Below are 21,242 nucleotides of genomic sequence, written 5' to 3'. Positions count from 1 at the left end.
TCTTCTGCTGCCTCATGTCCTTTTTGCTTCCAAATAGTGACTGTATTTACCTAGTTACCTTGATAAACTAACTAGAGGGATTTCAGCCTGCTTGTGTTGTTTTCAGCAGCCCAGAGTTGTAAGGAATGTAGGAGTGTGGACACTAGCCAGCAGCAAGAATATTAGCAAGTCTAGGTGGTCTTCAAACATCCTTGTGGCAAAAGGAGAAATACTCCTTCCCATTAACATAAGACTTGGAGAAACTAGGTAGGAAACACATGTGCCTGCTCATGATCTACCTACCTGGGAAACCAATGTGAGTAAAAGAGTGTGTGACCTTTATGATTGTAACACCTTTGCATAACACAGAAACCTTTTAAAGAGAGATTATTGCCTCCTGGACACCCTCCTGACTTTTGATTCTCTTCTCCCAGTGGTCTGAAAATGAGATGCAGAGAGATTACTGCCTTCCAGTAACAAGATCAAAGCTTTTTATGCTGCAGTTTCACACTGCTAAAATCATGGAATTATAGAGCAGTTTGGATTAGAAGGGACCTTCAAAGGTCGTCTTGTCCAGCCCTCCTGCCACGAACAGGTACATCTTCAACTAGATCAGGTTGCTCAGAACCACGTCCAACCTGGCCTTTAATGTCTCCAGGGATGGTGCATCCACCACCTCTCTGGGCAACCTGTGCCAGTGTTTTACCACCTTCACTGTAAAGAATTTCTTCCTCACGTCCAGCTTGAATCTCCCCTCTTTTACTTTAGAACATTATGAACAGTTCTTCCTTAGTGGGGTGTTCCTGTCCCTTCCTCTCTTCTTTGTTCAGTGCTAACCCTTGTTTTGATCCCACTACAAGCTGTTTTCCAGGGCGTTAAAATAGTAGAAACCTGCTTCCTGCTTTTTCCAGGGCTAGTTTTTGCAGGTTTAGCATTGTGAACCAGCTCACTGCAGTCAGAAGAGTCCCAGTGTTGACAGAACAGGACTGCCTGTTCCCATGGCACGCGTTAGAGCACTGTAACACATTATGAAATTAGCAATGTTAAATGTTAACACGTGAATGTATTTTCCTCAGCAGGTAAAGGTTACGATCCACAGGGGTAATCACAAGTGTTATCTTTCATTGCTTAGAGTCCTCCCTCTACTGCATATTCTCCCACGTGTGCATCATCGTTTCCAAATTGAAGCTCTCATCTTTGTGATCCAATAGAAAAGCAGGCAGTTTGCTCTTGCGAAACCTTTAGCTACACTGTAGCCCTTCTCATCGCATTCTGCACACAGCAGAAATAACTCTCCCTTTCTGAACTGCGTATGCTGTTCCAGTTTGAGGAGTGCGTGTGGGGGCAGACGTATAAAGCTATGAAGTCGGTGGTATCGTGTGTGGTATTTTTCCAGGGAAAATGGAAAAGTCAGTGACTAAGCATGAAAAAGAGAAAATCATCCCCACAGAGCTGAGTAATAACAGACACTGGAAGCAACAAAAATGGCATTTCATAGTCCTCAAGGGGAACAGATTAGGACTTGAGGCAGCATGGGGCTCTGGGAGACAAGTCAGGAAAATGCTGCCAAAAGGGTCATACTGTCCTCAGGTCATCCTAAGGCATCTATAATTGCCAGCTTTGTGTAAAGCCAAAGCAGTGCACAAATCTGGCAATGACAGTCACAGAGCCGTAACCTCCATCTGCATTAGAAAAACACTGGGAGTATCTTCAACTTCCAGCTGTCCTCTGCATTTCGAATGCCCCTCGGGATAATCTTTTGCCTTTACTGCCAAGCTGTGATAAATTCTGCAGTTACTTTAAACAGAAACAAAGCTCAGCTCTCTACCTGGTCATTACACACTTGGTTCCAAATGAGGATGCAAATAGATAAAGTGCTCCTTGTCTATTTTTCTTCTGTCATTCTTTGTTCATCATGGTCAAGAGAGACATGCCTGTTCCTGCAAGACCTTGCCGACTCCTGTGCCCGCCTGGCGCACAAGCGCATCACATTTTTTAGACCCTTACGTGCTATATGAATGAAAGAGCCTGGCGGTTGTGTTTAACCCGTCACGTCAGTGCTAAGCCACACTGAAAATCAGGTTGGGTTTGTATTTTTGCTGCCTTCTCAAAATGGTTTCCAGATGACAGCCTTCCAGTACCTAAACAGGGCCTACAAGAAAGCTGGAGAGGGACCTTCTTTTTGTAAGGGCATAGTGACAGGACAAGAGGGAATGGCTTTATGCTGAAAGATCCAAAGTTCTTTATTGCGGTGAGGTGCTGGCATAGGATGCCCACAACGGCTGTGGCTGCCCCATCCCTGGCAGTGTTCAAGGCCAGGTTGGACAGGGCTTTGAGCAATCCGATCCACTGGAAGGTGTCCCTGCCCGTGGCAGGTGGGACGGAACTAGATGATCCTTACGATACTTTCCAACCCAAACCATTCTGTCAGCGTATGAAGTGACACGCTGTGCTTTTCACACTCCAGACCAGCATTAATGCCACTGTGGGCTGTCCTCCCACAGAAGCAGCTTCAGCGTACCACCACCGGTTACCTCACCCAGGCCGGCTGGGCTGAAAGCGAGACCACCACGAGCAGGAGCAGCAGCCGGCCTCGGTACGGCCGGGCTGCACGGACACCACTACCCACCTGCCCCACGGCCGGTACCTCCTCCCTGACCTGGATTCCCGGGGGAAGGGGCGTGGTCGCCGCCTCCGCCAATTGCCAAGCTGCGCCAGAGTCACGTGGGGCGGCGGTGACGCGCAGGGCCGCGTCCATTTTGCGTCGCAGCTGCGGGGCGGTGCGACAGTGAAGCACTGTAGGTCGGGGAGGAAGGACGGAGCTACCCGCCGGCCGAGTGCTGACCGCCCGCGTCTGTCCGGCGCGGCTCACACCCAGACCCTCAGCCCAGGTTCGTGACAGCGCGGGAGGGCTCCCCTCGCAGCGCTGCTGCGTCGGGGAGCAGGGTCGGTGGCGCAGGGAGTTCCGGCGGTGCGGCCGGTGTTCCTGTCGCTGTGTTTCACTGTGGTGCTCTTCGCGGAGCAGGCCCCGTGGCGCCGCCGTTGGGTGCGGCCCAGGCCGCCATTTTGCGGCGGAGCAATGGCGGTCCCTTGTTTTCTCTTGCCGCGGGGGTGGGAGGGCAGCGCGCGTGCGCGGGCAGGGGGCTGCGACCGCAGTGGGCGTCGGTTTGTTGTGGGCGGGGCTACTTGCCTGACTTCGGGCTCCAGTTGGCGCAGGATGAGGCGGGGGCCACTTGGCTGCTTCCTATTGGCCTGGAGTGGGGGCGAGCTGCGGGCTCAGAGGGGCGGGGCCGGGGGGGGTGGGGGTTGGCTGCTGAGTCACCGGGCAGGGCCGGGGCGCTGACGGACCGGGCGCCGTGTCTCCCGTAGCGACCTCCGCCGCACACAGCTATGAGCGGCTGCCGTGTCTTCATCGGGAGGCTGAACCCGGCTGCCAGGGAGAAGGACGTGGAGAGGTTCTTCAAGGGATACGGCCGCATCCGGGACATCGATCTGAAGAGGGGGTTTGGGTTTGTGGTGAGTGCGCTTCTCTGCGGGGCTCGGCCGTCCCCGTCCTTTGGTCGGCGCTCGGATCTCATGCACGTGTGATGTGCACAGATAATGCCGTTAACGTGCTCAACTAAGTATGCTGTGTGGCAAATAAGCATTTGTTAATTTCTTGGAGATGTAGGTTTTTTACTTTCGTGGTTTTGCTGTGGTGGTTTTGCAGGAATTTGAGGATCCAAGGGATGCAGATGATGCTGTCTATGAACTGGATGGAAAAGAGCTTTGTAGTGAGAGGTGAGGTACCCAATTTCTTGGATATATAAGCTTAAGTATCTAAAATAAGAAGTACATCAATTTTAACTTGCAGTGTGTTATCGATACGATTTAGTGTAATTTTTTGTTTTGTGGCTTTTTTTTTTTCCCAATGACTGTTACTAAAGGAATGCGTAAGAAGAAAAAATGTAAAAAAAAATGGTTTTCTGTCTCTTTTTTTTTTCCTCAGGGTTACAATTGAGCATGCAAGAGCACGCTCTAGGGGTAGAGGCAGAGGGAGGTACTCTGACCGTTTTAGTAGCCGCCGTCCACGCAGTGACAGGAGGTATGTATGGCTTTGAACTGGCATAGCTTAAAAGAGCATACTGTGGGCTCATCTGAGAGTTCATCCAAGAATTTGAGCTAGAATGAGATATGAAAAGGTATTTGCCTTTTTAGTCAGTCTTTTTACAAAACTTCTCAGATACGCTTGTCATCTGTATGCTCCCTCCCCAGAGTATTTAATGCTTGTTTTAGATTACTTGGGGCACTCATAGTTGAGTTGTAGTAATGGTGATATGCTGATGCTGGTCATTGTAATTACTAATAAAAACCTCAATTGTTTATTTCCAAACAGAAATGCTCCACCTGTAAGAACAGAAAATCGTCTCATAGTAGAAAATCTGTCATCCCGAGTCAGCTGGCAGGTTTGTTGAAACACGATTAACTATTTTGACTTCATTTGATGGGTATGTAATGTAATAATTTTGTAAAATAGTTAATTAAAATTAAATCTAATGGATTCAAAACATTTATGTAATTAATGTAATTTTAATTAATTCAATTTACATATTTTGAATTTTAACTAGTTAATTTTAATTTTTAATAATAAATGTGTATGTTTGAGGATATATATTTATTTTTTCTTGTTTATTTAAATCCATTTTAACCACATATTAAACCCTTTATTTGCCAGCCTATCTGTGTCGTTGGCCTTATGACGAGGAGTGCCTGTGGGTTATCCTAATCGTTCTGTCTTGGTCACTCTTGGTTGGGCCTGGTTGACTTTCCAGTCAGCTCCTACAATGTCACATGGCCACCTCTAGATCTGTGTTTGCCGGTCTAGACGTAATCGATGCACTCCTTAAAGTGCCACATTGCAGCGATCCCAGAGCGTTTACGAGATCTGATTCCTAAGTTGAGAGCTGTTCTTCCTGTAACGCTTCCGAATAAAGAGGTCCTGGTCGAAAAGAGTTGAAAGATACGAAATTAGGTGGTCGTTGGAATCCTGATCGCAGTAAAGTGGTCCTTGGTAACATCAAGCATAGCGAATGTCTGGATCCATCAATAGTCTCCTAATAAGGGAGCGCAGTGCGATTAATGGCTTCCATCGACTGGGTAGTGTTCGTCAAGTGGGTGGCGAAGAGCCAGTCGGGCATAAATCATGACGGTATCTCCGGTCGCTTAATGCAGTTTGCTGCTTGGCTAGCCTAGGGAATTGTTAATAAAGGTAAAGTAAACTATATTTTTAATGACATATGGGGCACAAAATAGTTGGTGTTGCATAAATGTAATTCTGTATGCCTGTAAGACTTGTAATGTAAATGGAGGCTGAAATAATTCAAAAATATATGGGTATTTCACACTCAGTCCATTATATATACAAGTGTACTTGATTTCTCTCTCTCTTTCTCTCTTTCTCTCTTTCTTATTTAATCTGTATAGTCTCTGTAGACTAATGTTTTCCTTAATGTTAAGACCGTTTATTAGCATTTTGCTTAAAGCAATATGCTGTTTTCATTTATTTCGTGCCCTGATTGAGATAATTCAATTTTGGTAGAATACAAGTATGGCAGTTGCCATGTTTGTAATTTATCTAACATCTTCTCTTCCAGTAGTCATAAGTTTCTTTTGGGTTTATCTGGTTTTGTATAGATAAGTGTTAATGTCACTTCTTTGCGTAACATAACTGGTCTTGTGTTAGGATCTCAAAGACTTCATGAGACAAGCTGGGGAAGTAACCTTTGCAGATGCACACAGACCTAAGTTAAATGAAGGGTAAGCCTCTAACAACACCTCTTGGAAGCTGTAGAGTACTGTTTGTATCATACCTGGGGAGGGAAGCTGGCTACTTTCAGTGCTTAGCAGCTGTTCTTGGCTTAATTTAGCTACCCTTTGAAAATACATTCTCTTGTATTTTGGGAGGGGAATCCCTCATTTCCTGTTTGAGTTATAACAATGAATGAGTACACTGGGCAGTGAGGGATTTTTTGAGTTGTTGAGCTGTTTATTTTTCTCAGAGTATGTTTTGCTCTGCCACCAAAGTTACCACTTGTAATAGTGAGATCGATGCTTTATTTTGGCTTGATTTAATTTTTTTTTATTTTCCCTGTAGGGTGGTTGAATTTGCCTCTTACAGTGATTTAAAGAATGCTATTGAAAAGCTTTCTGGTAAAGAAATTAATGGAAGGAAAATCAAACTAATTGAAGGCAGCAAAAGGCACAGGTACAGATTTCTGTTCTCTTAAATAACGCTTAAGTGTTAACCAAGAAAGCTTCGAAGCCAGTGACCAGGCAACTGAACGGGAGACCAGTGATTTGCCTGGTTATGGTAGTGGTCTGTGATGTTTCATTGCTAATACCAACGCTCTTCTGTTTCCTCAGTAGGTCCAGAAGCAGGTCACGGTCTCGTAGCAGAAGCTCATCCAGGTCTCGGAGTCGTTCCCGCTCCCGCAGCCGCAAATCCTACAGCAGGTCAAGGAGTAGGAGCCGTAGCAAGTCTCGATCAGTTAGCAGATCTCCAGTGCCAGAGAAAAGCCAGAAACGTGGTTCTTCCAGTAGATCTAAATCCCCGTCATCTGAGGATCGGCAGAGGTCTAGATCAAGATCCAGATCTGTTGACAGTGGCAACTGAGCTTATAGTTCAGTTATGGGGGCCCTTTTTTTAAACCATACTTGCTAAAAGTTGTGGTAAGTATGTGACTTTCTGCGGGGAAGGGTTTGGATGGGGAGGGGGGAGGAGTGGGAAAACTTTGTAGATGTGGACCATGGTGGGAAGGGTTATTGACTAATTGTATTAAATGTCTTTTGATAACCCTTTTCTTGCTCACATTTTTTGTGAATGTCTGAAGTGTATAGTTTGTGTATATTGGCAGAGCTCTTTATAACTAAAGCGAACAACTTAAACTTTTTTGTACTCCAAAAAAAAAAAGTCATCTGAACACTTAATTCCCAGTGTATTCAACTGTGAAGAGCAACTCGGAACATTAGTTTAATATTTCATAGAATCATAGAATAGTTAGGGTTGGAAAGAACCTTAAGATCATCTAGTTCCAACCCCCCTGCCATGCGCAGGGACACCTCCCACTAAACCATGTCACCCAGTTTCAAATTAGACTAATAGCTTTAGGCATCTAAGAGCTCTACATGTGCTGTACATAAAGCTTTATTTCAGAGAGTATTTTTTTGTGCTTTTGGACCATTGTTTCAGCTATAGATCAGCAGATTGAACGCTGGTCAGTACTGGTAATAAAGTTTTATTTTAAAAGCTTTTCATTTAATATGACTTGCACTACACTTAAGAAAATGCCCATTTCACTTACCTATGGTAATAATATTCTATAAAGCACCCTAATTCTTGATACTTAAGAATTAAATAGCTCAAATAAAATATAAAGAAACATGCCTCTGCTTCTAGTGTGTTCTTAAGTGTTAATATATTAAGTGTTTGAGATGGTGCCTTGTGTGTTAAAATACTTCTCAAAGTTGGGTCTGCAGCAAAGTGATGTATGGGGAGGAGCTAACTTACTTTACATTGTGCCATGTACTTAGATGTGTCTATACTGAAATAAGAACCTTGGGAATAAGGAGAATCCTACTGTCATAGTAGTAAAAAACGGAACGGACAAGTCATTGAGGTTTTAATGACTATGGATAATAGGCATGGAATGTTAAAGACCGGTGTAGTCGGCATACTTCATTGGTGTGTTTGTGCACATGTGTATCGGGGACTAGTGAGGTGTGGGTAAAGCATTTTCATAGGTGTTAGTCCTTGTTCTGGAGGAGGAGGAGGGACTTTGGAGTTGGTGGGTGGGAGCCCTGCAGCAGTGGTACCCTGGAGATCTGTGTATTAGTGTTTGTGCCTTGCAGGGGCAGTAACTGCAGTCCCTGTGCTTCTCAAGCCCGCACACAAGCTACAAGAAAGAGCTTTAGAATTTCATTTTAAAAAATTGCAAAACTACTGTAGTAATCCATGGAAAGCTTTAAAAATGTCTTTGGAGCCTAGGCTGGGCTTTGAATTAGGGTCCTAGGAAATGCAGGGTGGTTCCCCTCAGGGAGGTGAGTTGCTTGGTGTCTGTTGCAGAGGTCTCATGCTTCAGGCTGGTGAGAGAGTAGCCTTGTGTTTCGTGAATCTGTCTGTCAAGGCAGCGCAGTGGGGAAGGGTTTGGACTGATAGATGGTTAATTGGATTGTTAGTAGGCAGCTTTGGAGAGTGGGAGGCTTCACTCTCAGTAGTATCCTGGTTTGGCTGCTGGATCACCTGAGGAGGTGTAGTAGAAGAGGGGTGTAGCCCCTAGGGGCAGAGGCAGCATTGAAGCTTATCTGGTGGGTATGAGGGTGTTGTGGTTTAAAACCAGTCAGGCAGCTCGTTCACTCATTCCCCCTCTTCTTTTCCTCCCCTTACTCCTGGAGGGATGGAGAGGAGAATCAAAAAGAATGCAACTCCCATGGTTGCATTCTTGCATGGTGGTCCCACGCTACCACCAGTAATAACAATGATAAAGGAAATAACAAGGGAAGAGAATACAACATCTCAGCACCAGCTGACCGATAACTCGCCCCCCAAGCCTGACCAAGCACCGACCGATACCTCCTCCAACCCCGCAGTGCCCCAGCCCTTCTGGATAACTCTCAGTTACCTCCTGGGCATGACGTGCTGTGGTATGGAATACCTCTTTGGTCAGTTTGGGTCAGGTGTCCTGTCTCTGCTTCCTCCTGGCTTCCCCTCCTCCCTGGCAGAGCATGAGGCTCACAAAGTCCTTGGCCAAACCAAAACATCATTGTTATCAGCTCTGTTCCCAGGCCGAAAGTCAAAACACAGCACTGCACGAGCTACTAAGAAGGAGAAAAATGACTGCTACTGCTGAACCCAGGACAGAGGGGTAAGGTTAGCTGTGTCATCTCAAAGTCAGTGGATCTTTCCTGCTGACTTGAATGATCATATGTGTCATGGGACTTGGCTCCAAATGGAACCCTGGGGGCTGAAGGCACCTGGTGATTGGAGTGGGGTGGGATTTCAGACACTTGCCTCCCTCAGGCTAAATATGAAGTGCTACCTGCTCTATGAATATTCTGAATTCCATTTTGACCACACTGCTTGTCTTGTAAGCAACATGAACAGATGTGTCTGCATTTCATTTGGGGAGCTTGCTGTTTAAAAACTTCAGTTTAAAACATGTTAACTTTTGGCCCGAAATCTATTCTGCATTTACTAAGAATAAACAAGCCTGTTTATTCTTAGTCAAGATGGATTACACCAGGTTACAGTGCATATTTCATAGATTCATAGAGTGGTTTGGGTTGAAAAGGACCTTAAAGATCCTCTAGTTCTAACCCTTGTTGCTTCATACCCGTTGAACCTGGCCTTGAACACTGCCAGGGATGGGGCATCCAGAGCTTCTCTGGACAGCCTGTTCTGGTGCCTCAGTTTCATACCTGCAACACTGCAAGTGTTAATGCAAGTCTTCCCTCGTATTTGCTGAGTGACGTTAGCTAGATGGTGTCCTGAACAGCTGGTGTGCTTAGTTCTATGGACCAAGGCACATTCAGTGTTCATCAGGGCTTGCTGGATCCAAACTCAATGTGCCAAGACGGTTTGCATTGCTCTGTTCAGTTTTTGTGGCTTCTGCTGTGGCACACTGTGCCCTGCTCAGGTTTTGGAAATTGAGAGTGACCAGCAGTCCACAGGCTGCTCAGCTGCATACTGGGTCTTGGCTGTTCACCAAGAGACTTTCACCCCTCATTTTGGGGCTTCGTTACAGAAATTCCATCAATCTTCAGCAATGCCTTCAGGAGCTGCTTCAGACATGTGCCATAAAAAAGGGAACTAACGTGGGCAGCGATTTTCGTATGGACAAAATTGGGCAGTCACTTGGGAGCGCGGCCCGAAGCTCTCCCGAAGGGTTGTTATGATGACTTGGAAGTCTCCCTCATAGGCAGGCAGAGAGAGGCTTAGGCTGGAGCCAGACCTCTGGGAAATAACAGTGAGGGTGCAGACAGCTCTGTGGCAATCCCTTTGTCGGGCATAAAACGAGCATATAGATAAAACATCTTACACAGAACTGCTGGAGACCTGTAAGCTGGCTGCAGGAGGTGGAGCTTGGAGGGGTTGTGATAGCAGCTGCTGCAGAGTCCATCTGTATTGTTTTCCTGTTTTCCCACTGTTTTTGCAGGGTCTTAACACTGGTTTAATTTTTTGAGCACCAGCTGCATCCATACCAGCACAGAGCAGGTTTGCTGCACCTGAAGAAAAAAATGTCATTGAGAATAGGCAGTTCTGAAGCCAGTTACGGAAAGATTGTGACAGCTGCAGTTGGTGTTGCTGCGTGATCTAAAGCAGAATGAGGACCTTGGAAGTCCTGCCAAAACACTTAAGCCATCTTGTTTCAGTCCTTTGTATCTCAGAGCCTGGAGAGCCACCCTTTTATAGCAGTCTTGCAAGCACCTGTATGGTGGTTTCCAATACCAGCTGCTTTGCACTGAAGGCATACCTGAGGATCCAAACTGAGTGGATTGGTTTTTCTTCCCCATTGAAAGTCATCCTTCAGCATGAAGCTGAATAGCAGGTAAAATGCTCTTGTAGAAGCTGCTCAGCTGTCCCGAGGGACTAGAGAAAACTGGTTTGGAAGCATCAGAAGTCTGACTTGTGGAAAACTTCATGCAGCAGTGCGTTCTCCAGTCTTCACTGACGCTCAGCTGGGCTTTGGCATTGTGGACCTGCTGAAGTTGGGGAAGTCTACCTCACATCTGTACCAATGCCGTATTTTAATTAAGCTGGACTTTATTTATGTACTTTGCTGGCAAAAGATCCAAATATTTCCTTCCTTCAGCTGCAGTACTCGGCCATTATGTCCTCTTCTTCCTCCTCCTACTCCAAAAGTGACACTGTTCAGTGAATCTCTCAAATCCCAGCTTTGCTGCAAGCTGTTGTGGCATTAAAAAGTATCTAATGTTCTTGTGTAGTTTTATTCCATATAAACACCCTAGTTCTTTGCATGTGCTCAGTGAAAGTCATAGCTTTAGCAGGATGTCCATCCTAGTTTAAGCACAGGCCTCAGAAAGTCTCTAAGCGCTGGTAGTATACAGCTATATGAAACATTCTGATGTTGCAAGAAATCGTAATTTCTAATGTCTTCAGTTACCTCTGAATTTTTGACTGATTTGTATTTGATGTATTGAGTAGGTAACCCTGAGTTTAAAAGGTGACTGGATTCGGCCTCTAAAAGGCAGTGACTCGTTGGTAGTTAAATTTTAAATGTATATAATTTGGACTGGAAAGCGTACCAAATACAGGAGCAAAGCTGTACTTGCCACTTGATCTCTTTATTCTGTCACAGGTCCTAAAGACCAGGATAAGCAGAAGTCCCTCTCCAAGCTGGAACAGCGAGTACTGGGAAGAAATACAGGGGGCCAATGATTTCTGGGGCAAAGGAAACCTTGAGGATAGTAGAGCAAAGCTGAGTGTTTTGGAAGCCAGTTTCCATGCACACTGTCCACCTGCATCTGAGGCAGGAAAAGTTGAGCAGGTTACAGATTTGACCCACTTACAAACAACTTCAAATAAACCCTGCCCACCTTGCTGCTGCAATGCTTTGTGCATTTGTCCCTGCTGAAAGCTGCTTTATCAGGAGCAATGCTGGGATCCCTAGAAGGGATTGCCTCATGATCCCATTGCAATGGGCAGAGACAGATCACATTATAAATGTGAACTTTGTGCTTAATGGTGTTTGGAGGCCTTAGGTCCTGCTCTGGGCTCTGCAACTTCCTGTTGGAAAGTAATCTCCTTCCCAGGTGAAAAGAGAAGTCTAAGGTGTGAAGGTAGAAATTAGTGAGGACTAGGGGGCTTCCTACCTGAATTAGGAGGATAAGAAAGGGAAGGAGTGGGTTTTATATGCAGGGTTTCCATCCTGAATTCCCGGGGCTGCAGCAGAAACCACTGACAGGCTTGGGGTAGTTACCAGCTTAAGAGCAGTTGTGTTTAAGAAAACTTGAGGTTTTGTCTCTGTTGGTATTTCCCAATTAGTTGATTTTCTGTGTGGTGCTATTAATTCTCATATTTCCCCAGTTGCATTACCAAGATCAGAGGCTGGTAGTGTGTATCTAGCACATTACTAGTGACCTTAAGTCAAAACCATCCATCTGTTTGTTCAGTGAACCTACCATCCCTTCTGTGGTGGTCAGGTACCCGTGTCAAATAAACCTGCTCCAGCTACTCCTCTATTCTCTGATGAGCCAAGCAGAGGTTGAACTGATTTCTCTCCCCGCTCAAGGTTTGGGTGTTACTGACTTGGGACCAGTGTGCATTATGTCTGCTTATACTCCTAGGGCCTGTTTTGGGAAACTGCCGTGTTTATCCTTCAGAATTACATGTATGTCGAAACCCACATTTTCACCATTGCTCCTGTCGTGGTTTAAACCCAGTCAGGTAATTCGTTCGCTCACTTCCCCCCCTTTCTTGCCCTCCCCCTGCTCTCGGAGGGACGGAGAGGAGAATCAAAAGAATGCAACTCCCACGGGTTGAGATAAGAACAGTTTAGTAACTAAGGTATAACACAAATCACTACTGCTACCACCAATGATAATAATGATAAAGGAAATAACAAGGGAACAGAATACAACACCTCACCACCCGCTGACCGATAACTCGCCCCCCCAAGCCCGACCAAGCTCCGACCGATACCTCCTCCAACCCTGCAGTCTCCCAGCCCTTCCGGCTAACTCCCAGTTACATCCTGGGCATGACGTGCTGTGGTATGGAATAGCTCTTTGGTCAGTTTGGGTCAGGTGTCCTGTCTCTGCTTCCTCCCGGCTTCCCCTCCTCCCTGGCAGAGCATGAGGCTCACAAAGTCCTTGGCCAAACCAAAACATCTCTATCAGCTCTGTTCCCGAGCCGAAAGTCAAAACACTGCACTGCACCAGCTACCAAGGAGGAGAAACATGACTGCTACTGCTGAACCCAGGACACTCCATAGACCAGAGCTGGCATACATCTGTTCCTTCTGGCAACAGGGTGAGGGAAGTGGGGACTGGAGGAACATACAAGCCATTAAGCTTGAAGACTGCAGAGAGAGCATAGCCCAGCAGGAATCCAATAAAAGGCGTCAAGGCAGAAGATCCCAGGAGGATGGTGAGAAGACAACCATTACACCGCTTCCCATACTGGCCACAGAAAGAACAATTATTGCAGCAGATGACACTAGCAGCAGAACCATCCCTGCCTGAAATAAAAGCAGTCAAGTCATGGACAGCAAAGATATCCTCAGCAAAACTTCCCTCACCTACTGGAAGCAGCTGTGCCTGGTTCTCTGTCCTTCACATATGTAAGTATAGGCGAGAATGCATAAGTGTCTTTCATGAACATAAATGTTAGTAATCAACAAGAGACCGTTCTGAGGTATTACCTACAGACACCTTAAATAACTAAGTACATTTCTGGTCCATATGCAAAATGACTCGTGCTTTCTCCCCCAGCCACTTGTTTCTCAGGCACTGCTATGTGTCTCTTTTGAGTCTCGTCCACCCAAAGTAGGCAGGGAGGAAACTGCTTCACTTGCAGGTAGAGTCTGCCTACAGCACATGTGGAAGGTGGCAGCTATATTTTCATGTTGTCTCATTGGTGTCCTGTGACTTGGCAGATGAAGGAGCTGGGGAATTTTGGGAGGCAGAATACGCAGCTCTCCTGCACGTCTGTCCACTTTGGAGTCCCATTTAGATGGAGTTTTCCAGGTGTTTCTTAAAAGCAAGTCTCTACCCCTTTCCTCTTTTGTAGAGAAGATAAATGGAAAGCTGGTGTTAGCAGAAAGGAGCGTGACCCAAGGGTCAGTGGGGGCAGTGTAGGTCACCTTGTTATGATAGGCTTTTACAGCTTCTTTTGAAACAGTCCAGTCATCACTGTCCTGTGCTGGGTAAAGGGACCTTTGAAAAGCTCCGGTCCTTCTGCATCTGCTCTAGCCTGACTCCTGGGTTCCCATGCTTGTTAAAGATTAGTGATTCCTAACATAAGTTTGTCAGGTCTGTTACTAAGTCTTGGCATCCATTTCTTGCCATACTTGGTCCTAGTTTCTCTGAAATGAAGCCTTAGTGAAAAAAACCTACAAAAACCAGGTTCACAAAGTTGTTTGTTAGCAGCAGTCTGGGTACTGTTAGTGGACTCTCAAGCTAGACTGTGATGTAGTTGGTTGTCTGGATTTCCTATTTGCTGTTTAGATGCCTGATGTACAAAGGAGGCAGGGAGATGATTCCAGGCATAAGTAGATGCATAGCGATTTAGTGGCTTCTGCTGGACAGGTATCTCTTTGATGTAAGCACCAACTTTGGGATGTGACTACTGCCCTGTGCTAGACCTCTGAGAACAGCAGGGTGGGGGTTTTGGTTGGTTGGTTGGTTTGTGTTTGTTTTTTTGTTTAATCTGGGGTCTGCTTTGGTTCTGACTGGAGTGGGAGGCAGTGTCTATGAGGTTCATTAGTGCTGCTTGTAGCAAAAGAAAACGAAGGTTAAACTGAAGCCAACAAAGGAGAGCAAGGTAGGAAGTTTTTTGCAAATGTTTTTTGCTTGCAAAATGTTTTTTTGACTGGAGAAGGTGGAGGACTTCCTTTTGGCCAAACACTTTAGTGATTGAAGAGGTGAAGTGGATGTCTTGATTCTGTCCAACCCTTTCACCGATTTGTGGTGTGCCTTAGAGAAGTTAGTATTTCTGTGCCTCTATTTTTTAAAACTTCCTGAGGCCCTTAGTTGAAAGGCAGCTAGCACAGGATACTTCTTACCTTGATGATAAAGCCAGTGTACTGTGGTTTCTTCTCATTCAAGATGATGCTGATGGCACAGGGGATTAGCATCAGCACCAGGGATGTGATTATCCCTTTGTAAGGTATCTTGCCCTCCAAATCACCCTCATATCACCCTTCTGAGTAAAGGTGCAGAAGCAGAGGCATTAATTCAATTGCCAGGAGCATTGAACATGTGGCCATTACAATGCTGGGATGAAGAAAGGACCCCTCAGTAGAAGAATGACACTTTCAAAGTTGAATATGCCAATTTTCCTGCTAACCTGGAGACATGGTTTTAATATAAGGTTTTACCTTGTTCTTTCCCAACCTGCCACTGAGATTTCACCAGCATTACTGTCAGGTTGTAGAAGGATGTGATATGAATAAAGGAGAAGACAGCTTCAGTTCTACACAAACTCAGAAAGGACCCTTGCTGTGGGTACAGCTCACGGTTCAGAAATTCATCAGTGACCGAGAAAGTGATGCTTCATATTTTCACCCTGGATCTTGTTTTATCACTAGAGTTTGTTGGAGAGTGGTGTTCTGCTAGTTCAACGTTTCTCCCTGATGCAGCCTCTTCAGGCAGCATGTTCAGTTTACACAGAACTATATGCTGCTATATGGATCAATATAACATGTATATGCTGTTTGTACTGCTATGTGGAGATTAAAAAGTGCTCCTGCACTCATCTCATCAGGAGCAGCAAGCCATATTCTTCAGAGAAGGGTAGAAAATCCCATTTTGTTGTAAAACAGGGACAAGTTTACCTAGTCAGCAATATGGGTTCTTTAGTCTAAACTTCATTATTCAGCCTTTGCCCAGCTTCTTGGGGGTGGCTAATGTTGATTAAGTTAGTTTCTGATCCAGTTATATAACTAGATTGGCCTGGGCAATGAGCACATACTCAGCTTTCCTCACCTGAGGTTCATGTCCCCTCTCAGTGCCAAACTAAAGATGTTGGAGAGGTTTCCCCCTGGGCAGCAGCCACAGATGAGGATGGCCAGGGATTCTGTAGCCCCCAGCTGGAAGAGCTTGCCCAGCACAAATGCTGTTAAGGGCATGATGCCATGCTGGGCCATTACCCCAATTGCCACTCCTTTGGGTTTCCTGAGGTGATCTGTGATCCTGGCTATCTCCATTGTACACCCCAGAGATACCATGATGATGAAGAGGGCCACAATAATGATTGCATTCGGGGCTTTGTCCATGCTGCTGGCCAAATGCAAATGGTGGTGCCACACTGATCAAGGGGGTGCTCTGTGTGTGACCTGGGCTCCAAAACTCTGGGCTTTCAAAAGCTCCCTTGGTCTTGTTCATCCTGCTAAAGGGTTTAGAGGTCCCTTCTGTAAGTGCCTGGGAAGGTGAGAGAGGGGTTGATTCACAAGTCCAAATAACATCCAGTTAATGCAAGCAAAACATGAGTTTTCTTCCAGGCCACCGCTCTTATCATTCAGCAGCTGTTGAAACATAAATCCATGTTTTGAGCAATCAGCTGTGAACCGCATTTGCTTCAGTAATATGTTGTGCAGTTTGTGTTGTGCTCTGGTCCCCCACCTCTTCCAGCATCTGCTCTCACCATGAGAACGAGGACATAGCTAGTGAGAGCAACAGGGACACTCATTTAAAAGTGGTAAAGGCAGGCACTTCATAGAGTGAACCAAAAGCACTCTCATCCATAAGATACTGCTGAGGCTAATGCTTAAAAATATGATGCATCCATGGTACTTTATTTTCAACAAGGGTTATAAAATGCTTATGCTTCTGGTCATAAATAAATCTCTCAATAGGAGGGCTTGGAAGAAACTTCCTCCGTGGATGACTGATTTCTCTAGTAAACTCTTAAGGGCCTTCAGGTCTCTTTTCCTGATGCGGTAAGTCTGTCACTGCATAAAATGCGTTCAGGAATGCATTCTCCAAGCCTTACCAACATCTAAAATATTTCTCCCTCGTTAGTGCTGAGGGCAGGTTCTGCCAAAACCAGCCTCTGCAGTGCAAATCTGTGCTTTCAGGACCTGAAGTGCTCTGCACCATGATCCAGTCAGGAGCGCAGTCATCATCAAGCTCTCCTGGCAAAGCCAAGTAGGCAGCTTTTACTCATCCCAGACTGGTACCTGCTTTGTGCTTTCAGTACAAGGCTGCACAGCACAACATGCATTCAGTACTCTCGTGTGCAGGGAAGCAAAGCTGGGCAGCTGGTGCTGGGGCAGGAAGAGGGATCAATTTGGTGACTGATGAGGATTGTTCCTCCATGTCATGGTTTAAGCCAAGCTGGTAACTGAGAACCACACAGATGCTCACTCACTCCCCCCTCTTCTTCCTCCCCTCTGCTCCCAGAGGGATGGGGGGGAAGAGTTGAAAGGATGTAACTTCCATGGGTTGAGATAAGAACAGTCCAGTAACTAAGGTATAACACAAACCACTGCTGCTGCCACCAATAATAATGATGATAAAGGAAATAACAAGGGAAGAGAATACAACTGCTCACCACCCGCCAACCGATACCCAGCCCAACTGAGCAGTGATCTAACCCTTCTGGGTAACTGCCCCCAGTTTATATACTGGGAATGACGTGCTGTGGTATGGAATACCTCTTTGGCTAGTTTGGGTCAGGTGTCCTGTCTCTGCTTCCTCCTGGCTTCCCCTCCTCCCTGGCAGAGCATGAGCCTCACAAAGTCCTTGGTCAGAGTAAACATTACTGAGCAGCAACTAAAAACATTGATGTTATCAGTGCTGCTCCCAGGCTGAAAGTCAAAACCACAGCACTGAAGCAGCTACTAAGAAGGAGAAAAATGACTGCTACTGCTGAACCCAGGACACTCGAGTTCCTCCAGGTGAGCTCTGTGCATCCCCCATTGCTCCTGTCCCTGGCTGTAGAGGGGATGTGCTTCTCTGCATTGGCCATGCTGGGGAAAGGCACATTGCCTGCCTTGACCCCAGGTGCCACAGTCCTTGATCCCTCTGCAGGTTTTGCCTTCATTTAAGGCATTTATTGCCTTCAAATCAACCTAAGCCAACCCCTAGGCCTGGTGCAGGACTCTAAAAGAGCTAAACATGTTAAACTAGAGCAAAGTGAGTGCTGTTACCTTACATTCTTGTGGATGTGGCTGTAGGAGGCTGCAGTGAGATTACCTGCTGCTCCAACCCTTCCTGGCTGAGCTTGGTGACTAACAGCTCTCTTTGGTCCTTCTGCTTCAAGAAAGTCTTTCCCCCTTGGTAAATCTTGTCCTCTGCTTGCAGAATATAAAGCTTGGTTCTAAAAGCCTATGTAGATGGCAAAGTTGTTATATGACAGTTGTGTTACAGGACTGGGGAGGGGATTTCAACAACAGAGGTTTGCTGCAATCTGGCTGAGCGCAATCTGTTTGCTGAAGGGCATTATAATGCTGCAGTAATGTGTGCATCGCTGCTATTCACTGGGGAGCTCGGCAGGCTCAGCCTCCCCAGCCCCATCGCTCTCAAAACACTGCTGGTGGCAGGCAGGAATGTTGGAGCTGTTCTCCCTGTTTCTATCCGCTTGCTCTCGCTTTGGTCAGAAACTCTCTTTCCTAGGCTGGCACCTGGGCCAGAAAAGCATCAACAACAACCCTGGAGCCCAGTGCAGGCATTGCCCATTGGGCAGAGAGGAGCAGTGCCCACAGCAAAGCAGCTCCCAGTGGCTCCACAAGTCCATGTCCATGGCTTCTCCTACACCTTTGTGAGCATTACACTGCAACACCTGGGGACATGGGCCCTTCCCATAAATCACAGGTGGTGTCTGGAGACCTCCGTGTCCCTGTGGTACTGCCCGGCCTCACTGCTGGGGCCCTGGCTAAGCAAGCGGGAGGAGGTGGCTGCAGTACTGCACGTGTTTTGTTTTCCCTTCGGCACCTACAAGTTTTCCAGCCACAAGTAAGGGCTGCTCAAGCAGGACATGGGCACATCCATAGGAACTAGGAGAAAACACAGGAGCAAAGTTCTCAGCAACTCCTTCTTTCTGTCCCTTCCTTCATTTTTTTCCTGCAGATCCCCAGCCTTCCTAAGGGAATGCTCGTCGTCACCATGTTTGGCTATATGCTGAGTGTTGTCAGAAGATGTAAGAAGGGTCAAGTCAGACAATTAAGCTGTTACAAAGCATCACTGTCTGAGCAGCGCCTAGAACCCTCTCCCCCATAAGCTCAGTGCAGCTCAGGCTTTTAAAATGACTATACTGAAGCGCTCTCACCCTTTGTCTTTGCAGGGCTGTACAAGAATGTTTCAACTACCCCAATAACTGAAAAAATGCCTGTTAGTTGTTTGCTCAAGCGTTCCTGCTGGTTCCCTGTACTTAACACAGGAAACGCCATGGGAGCCAAAGGAGAGACTGCAGAATAAAGGAGAGAAGCAGAATAAATTAGGATCATTTTTTCACCCTTATTCATGCTGGGACACCCAGTTCTTTTACATGGGCACTGGTGCTGGGGATTTACATTCAGACGTGGCCAAAGAGCTGCATCTCGGCTCTAAAGTAGCTGCTCCCTGTGGTGGGACCTGGTGGTGGGACCCCTGAGGAGCAGTGCTGGAGGAAGGAGCAGGCTGCTGGTAGCCCATGATGGGCTGCTGCTGACCTGACGCCACATCAGCCACCGCGGTTTGGAGGAGGCTTTGTCCTCGGAGAAGACGCCTGTTTGCCAAGCGAGCCCCTAGTTTTATCCGTGGCAAAGTGCGCCTTTTCCTTCCTTTGACCGCTTCCTGGGCTCGGTTCTTGAAAGGTAAATTTCTGCATGACCTTTAAATGGTCTCCCTTTTTCCTCTCACAGCTCAACTGCGTGCGAGCAGGCCTTTGCCTCTGCCTGTGCCCTTGCTCTGCCAAGGAGTTTCCTGACAGGCCCTGAGCGGCTCATGCCACTTGAGGGCAGTGGTTGCATGCCCAGAGCCCCGCTGATCTCTGAGGATGAAGGAGCTCCTGAAACAACGAAGTCCCGCCGTAGGTGCTGCCGCTTAGATGGTTTTTATTAAGTCAGATACTCCCAGACTCAGAGATGCGGTCTAATACAACAGACATCACAGGACGCATAACAAGCCTGAGGCATTAAAGGAGATACCAAAGCAAAAAACGTGTGCAAGTTTGCAGACTTCCTGTTGGAGCTCAGAATGAGCTGTGTTGAGGACTTCTTATTTTTTAAAGACACCCAAGCAGTCAGTGCTTTGTCCTTTCAAAACACAGCTTCATGCATTCATGAATTAAATGTTTCAGGCGCGCGTTTCAGTGATGGGGAGCTGAGGCCTGCCACCTCTTCTGTGCTAGTGCAGAATTTAACGTGACTTGAGCTCAGCCCAGCGGTTGCCCAAAGGCTGTACTTCAGCAAATGTGCCCGACAGGAGCAGTGGTCACCTGCTTTGTGCCAGACTTCACACTCTGTTGGCCCACAACCCAAGACATGACCTAGGCATCTGGTGTCTCTCGTGCTCGGGTAAGGATTTGTCACTGTGCGGTTTTATCATCGCTAATCGATTTGCTCATTTCTGTGTGATTTTGAGGTAATTTGCTCACCACAGCCCTGCCCACGTGGTGGGCACCGTGCTGGAGTGGCTGTCAGGGTTGAGGAGTGAGGGTTCCTGCAGAGACAGTCACAACTTCCAGCTGTGTCTTCCCCTTGCTGTGGTTTTGGTCCTATCCACGTTTTTTCACTTCTGTCATCACCTCAGGATGCAGGCCACTTCAGTAGGATGCCCTCCAATTAAAACCTAGGTCTGGTTTGCCCTGTCATAGGGGAAGTTATGTGTTAGGGGTGGCATCTTATTCTGTTAATTCTGCTTGTGTGCGAACCCCCTGGATAGGGTCAGAAATGAGAACAAACCAAATGAGCTTGTCTTGAGATGCAAACCACTCACCATCTGGTGTGGAGCAGTCTGGACACAAGCTGTCATGTACCACTGGACAGAGCAGCTGCAGCCTGATGCCATGGTGACAGCCACACTCCCCTCTCCTCACCCCCATGTCAGGTGCCATTGTGTTGCCATGCCAGCTCCATGCCGGGCACGTCTACCTTGTGTGTCATGGGAAAGAGCCATATCTGGAGTGGGATAGGGTGAAGGAGCTGGAGAGGCTGCCCCAGCTCTGCATGGTCCTGCTGGCTCCCTGCAGCAAGGATGAAAGGCCTGCCATGATACTGGCAGCATGTCCTGGAGGCCTCCTGCAGCCACTGGGGTGTACTGGAGATGGGCAGAGGTATGATCTGCAGTTCACAGCCCTGTTGTTTCTGCTGTGGCATCCTGGCATGGATGGAGACCCCATTACAGTGCCCTGCAGCAGCACGGATGGGACCTTGCACCCCTACCTTCCTGGTGATAGCTGTGCCCCATTCCCCACTGCTGTGCTTCCTGCCCAACGGCACTACTCTCTTAGTGGTCCTGAGCACAGACAGGAGTCAAAGTTGTTTTTATTTATTCAAATCCCATTATCACCCATCAGGTTTACAAAATCCCATGGCTCCCCTCTTCTACAACTCTGTTTGATAGGA

General features: G+C 46.9%; 2 protein-coding genes across 4 annotated transcripts; one reads left to right on the top strand and one right to left on the bottom strand.

Moving 5' to 3' along the window:
* Window positions 1-3,293: 3,293 nt before the first annotated feature.
* On the top strand, window positions 3,294-6,811 carry SRSF5 (serine and arginine rich splicing factor 5). 3 transcript variants are annotated; one of them, XM_061463239.1, is made up of 7 exons: window positions 3,299-3,495; window positions 3,689-3,759; window positions 3,968-4,063; window positions 4,355-4,424; window positions 5,702-5,775; window positions 6,113-6,223; window positions 6,385-6,811. In XM_061463239.1, exons 1-7 carry the CDS (start codon window positions 3,370-3,372, stop codon window positions 6,629-6,631), a joined length of 795 nt encoding a protein of 264 aa, XP_061319223.1. In that variant the 5' UTR covers window positions 3,299-3,369; the 3' UTR covers window positions 6,632-6,811. The 3 variants fall into 3 exon arrangements, with proteins under 3 accessions (XP_061319224.1, XP_061319223.1, XP_061319222.1); XM_061463238.1 differs by having other exon boundaries at window positions 3,301-3,495; window positions 6,382-6,811; XM_061463240.1 differs by lacking the exons at window positions 5,702-5,775; window positions 6,113-6,223; window positions 6,385-6,811 and adding an exon at window positions 4,694-5,279 and having other exon boundaries at window positions 3,294-3,495.
* Window positions 6,812-10,822: 4,011 nt separating this feature from the next.
* Window positions 10,823-16,375, bottom strand: SLC10A1 (solute carrier family 10 member 1). Its single transcript, XM_061464309.1, is given in 7 exon segments — window positions 10,823-10,864; window positions 11,288-11,387; window positions 11,389-11,499; window positions 13,037-13,121; window positions 13,124-13,214; window positions 14,760-14,970; window positions 15,682-16,375. Coding segments are annotated over 7 exon segments (930 nt in total). The 5' UTR covers window positions 15,972-16,375.
* Window positions 16,376-21,242: the final 4,867 nt, after the last annotated feature.

Source organism: Pezoporus flaviventris, unplaced genomic scaffold (genome assembly GCF_033815535.1).
Source record: "Pezoporus flaviventris isolate CSIRO_AGI_PZ_B2104156 unplaced genomic scaffold, CSIRO_AGI_Pfla_v1 ptg000036l, whole genome shotgun sequence".
NCBI lineage: Eukaryota > Metazoa > Chordata > Aves > Psittaciformes > Psittacidae > Pezoporus > Pezoporus flaviventris.
The sequence above is the reverse complement of the archived record's forward strand: the minus strand, read 5'-3'. Positions and strand labels throughout refer to the sequence as shown.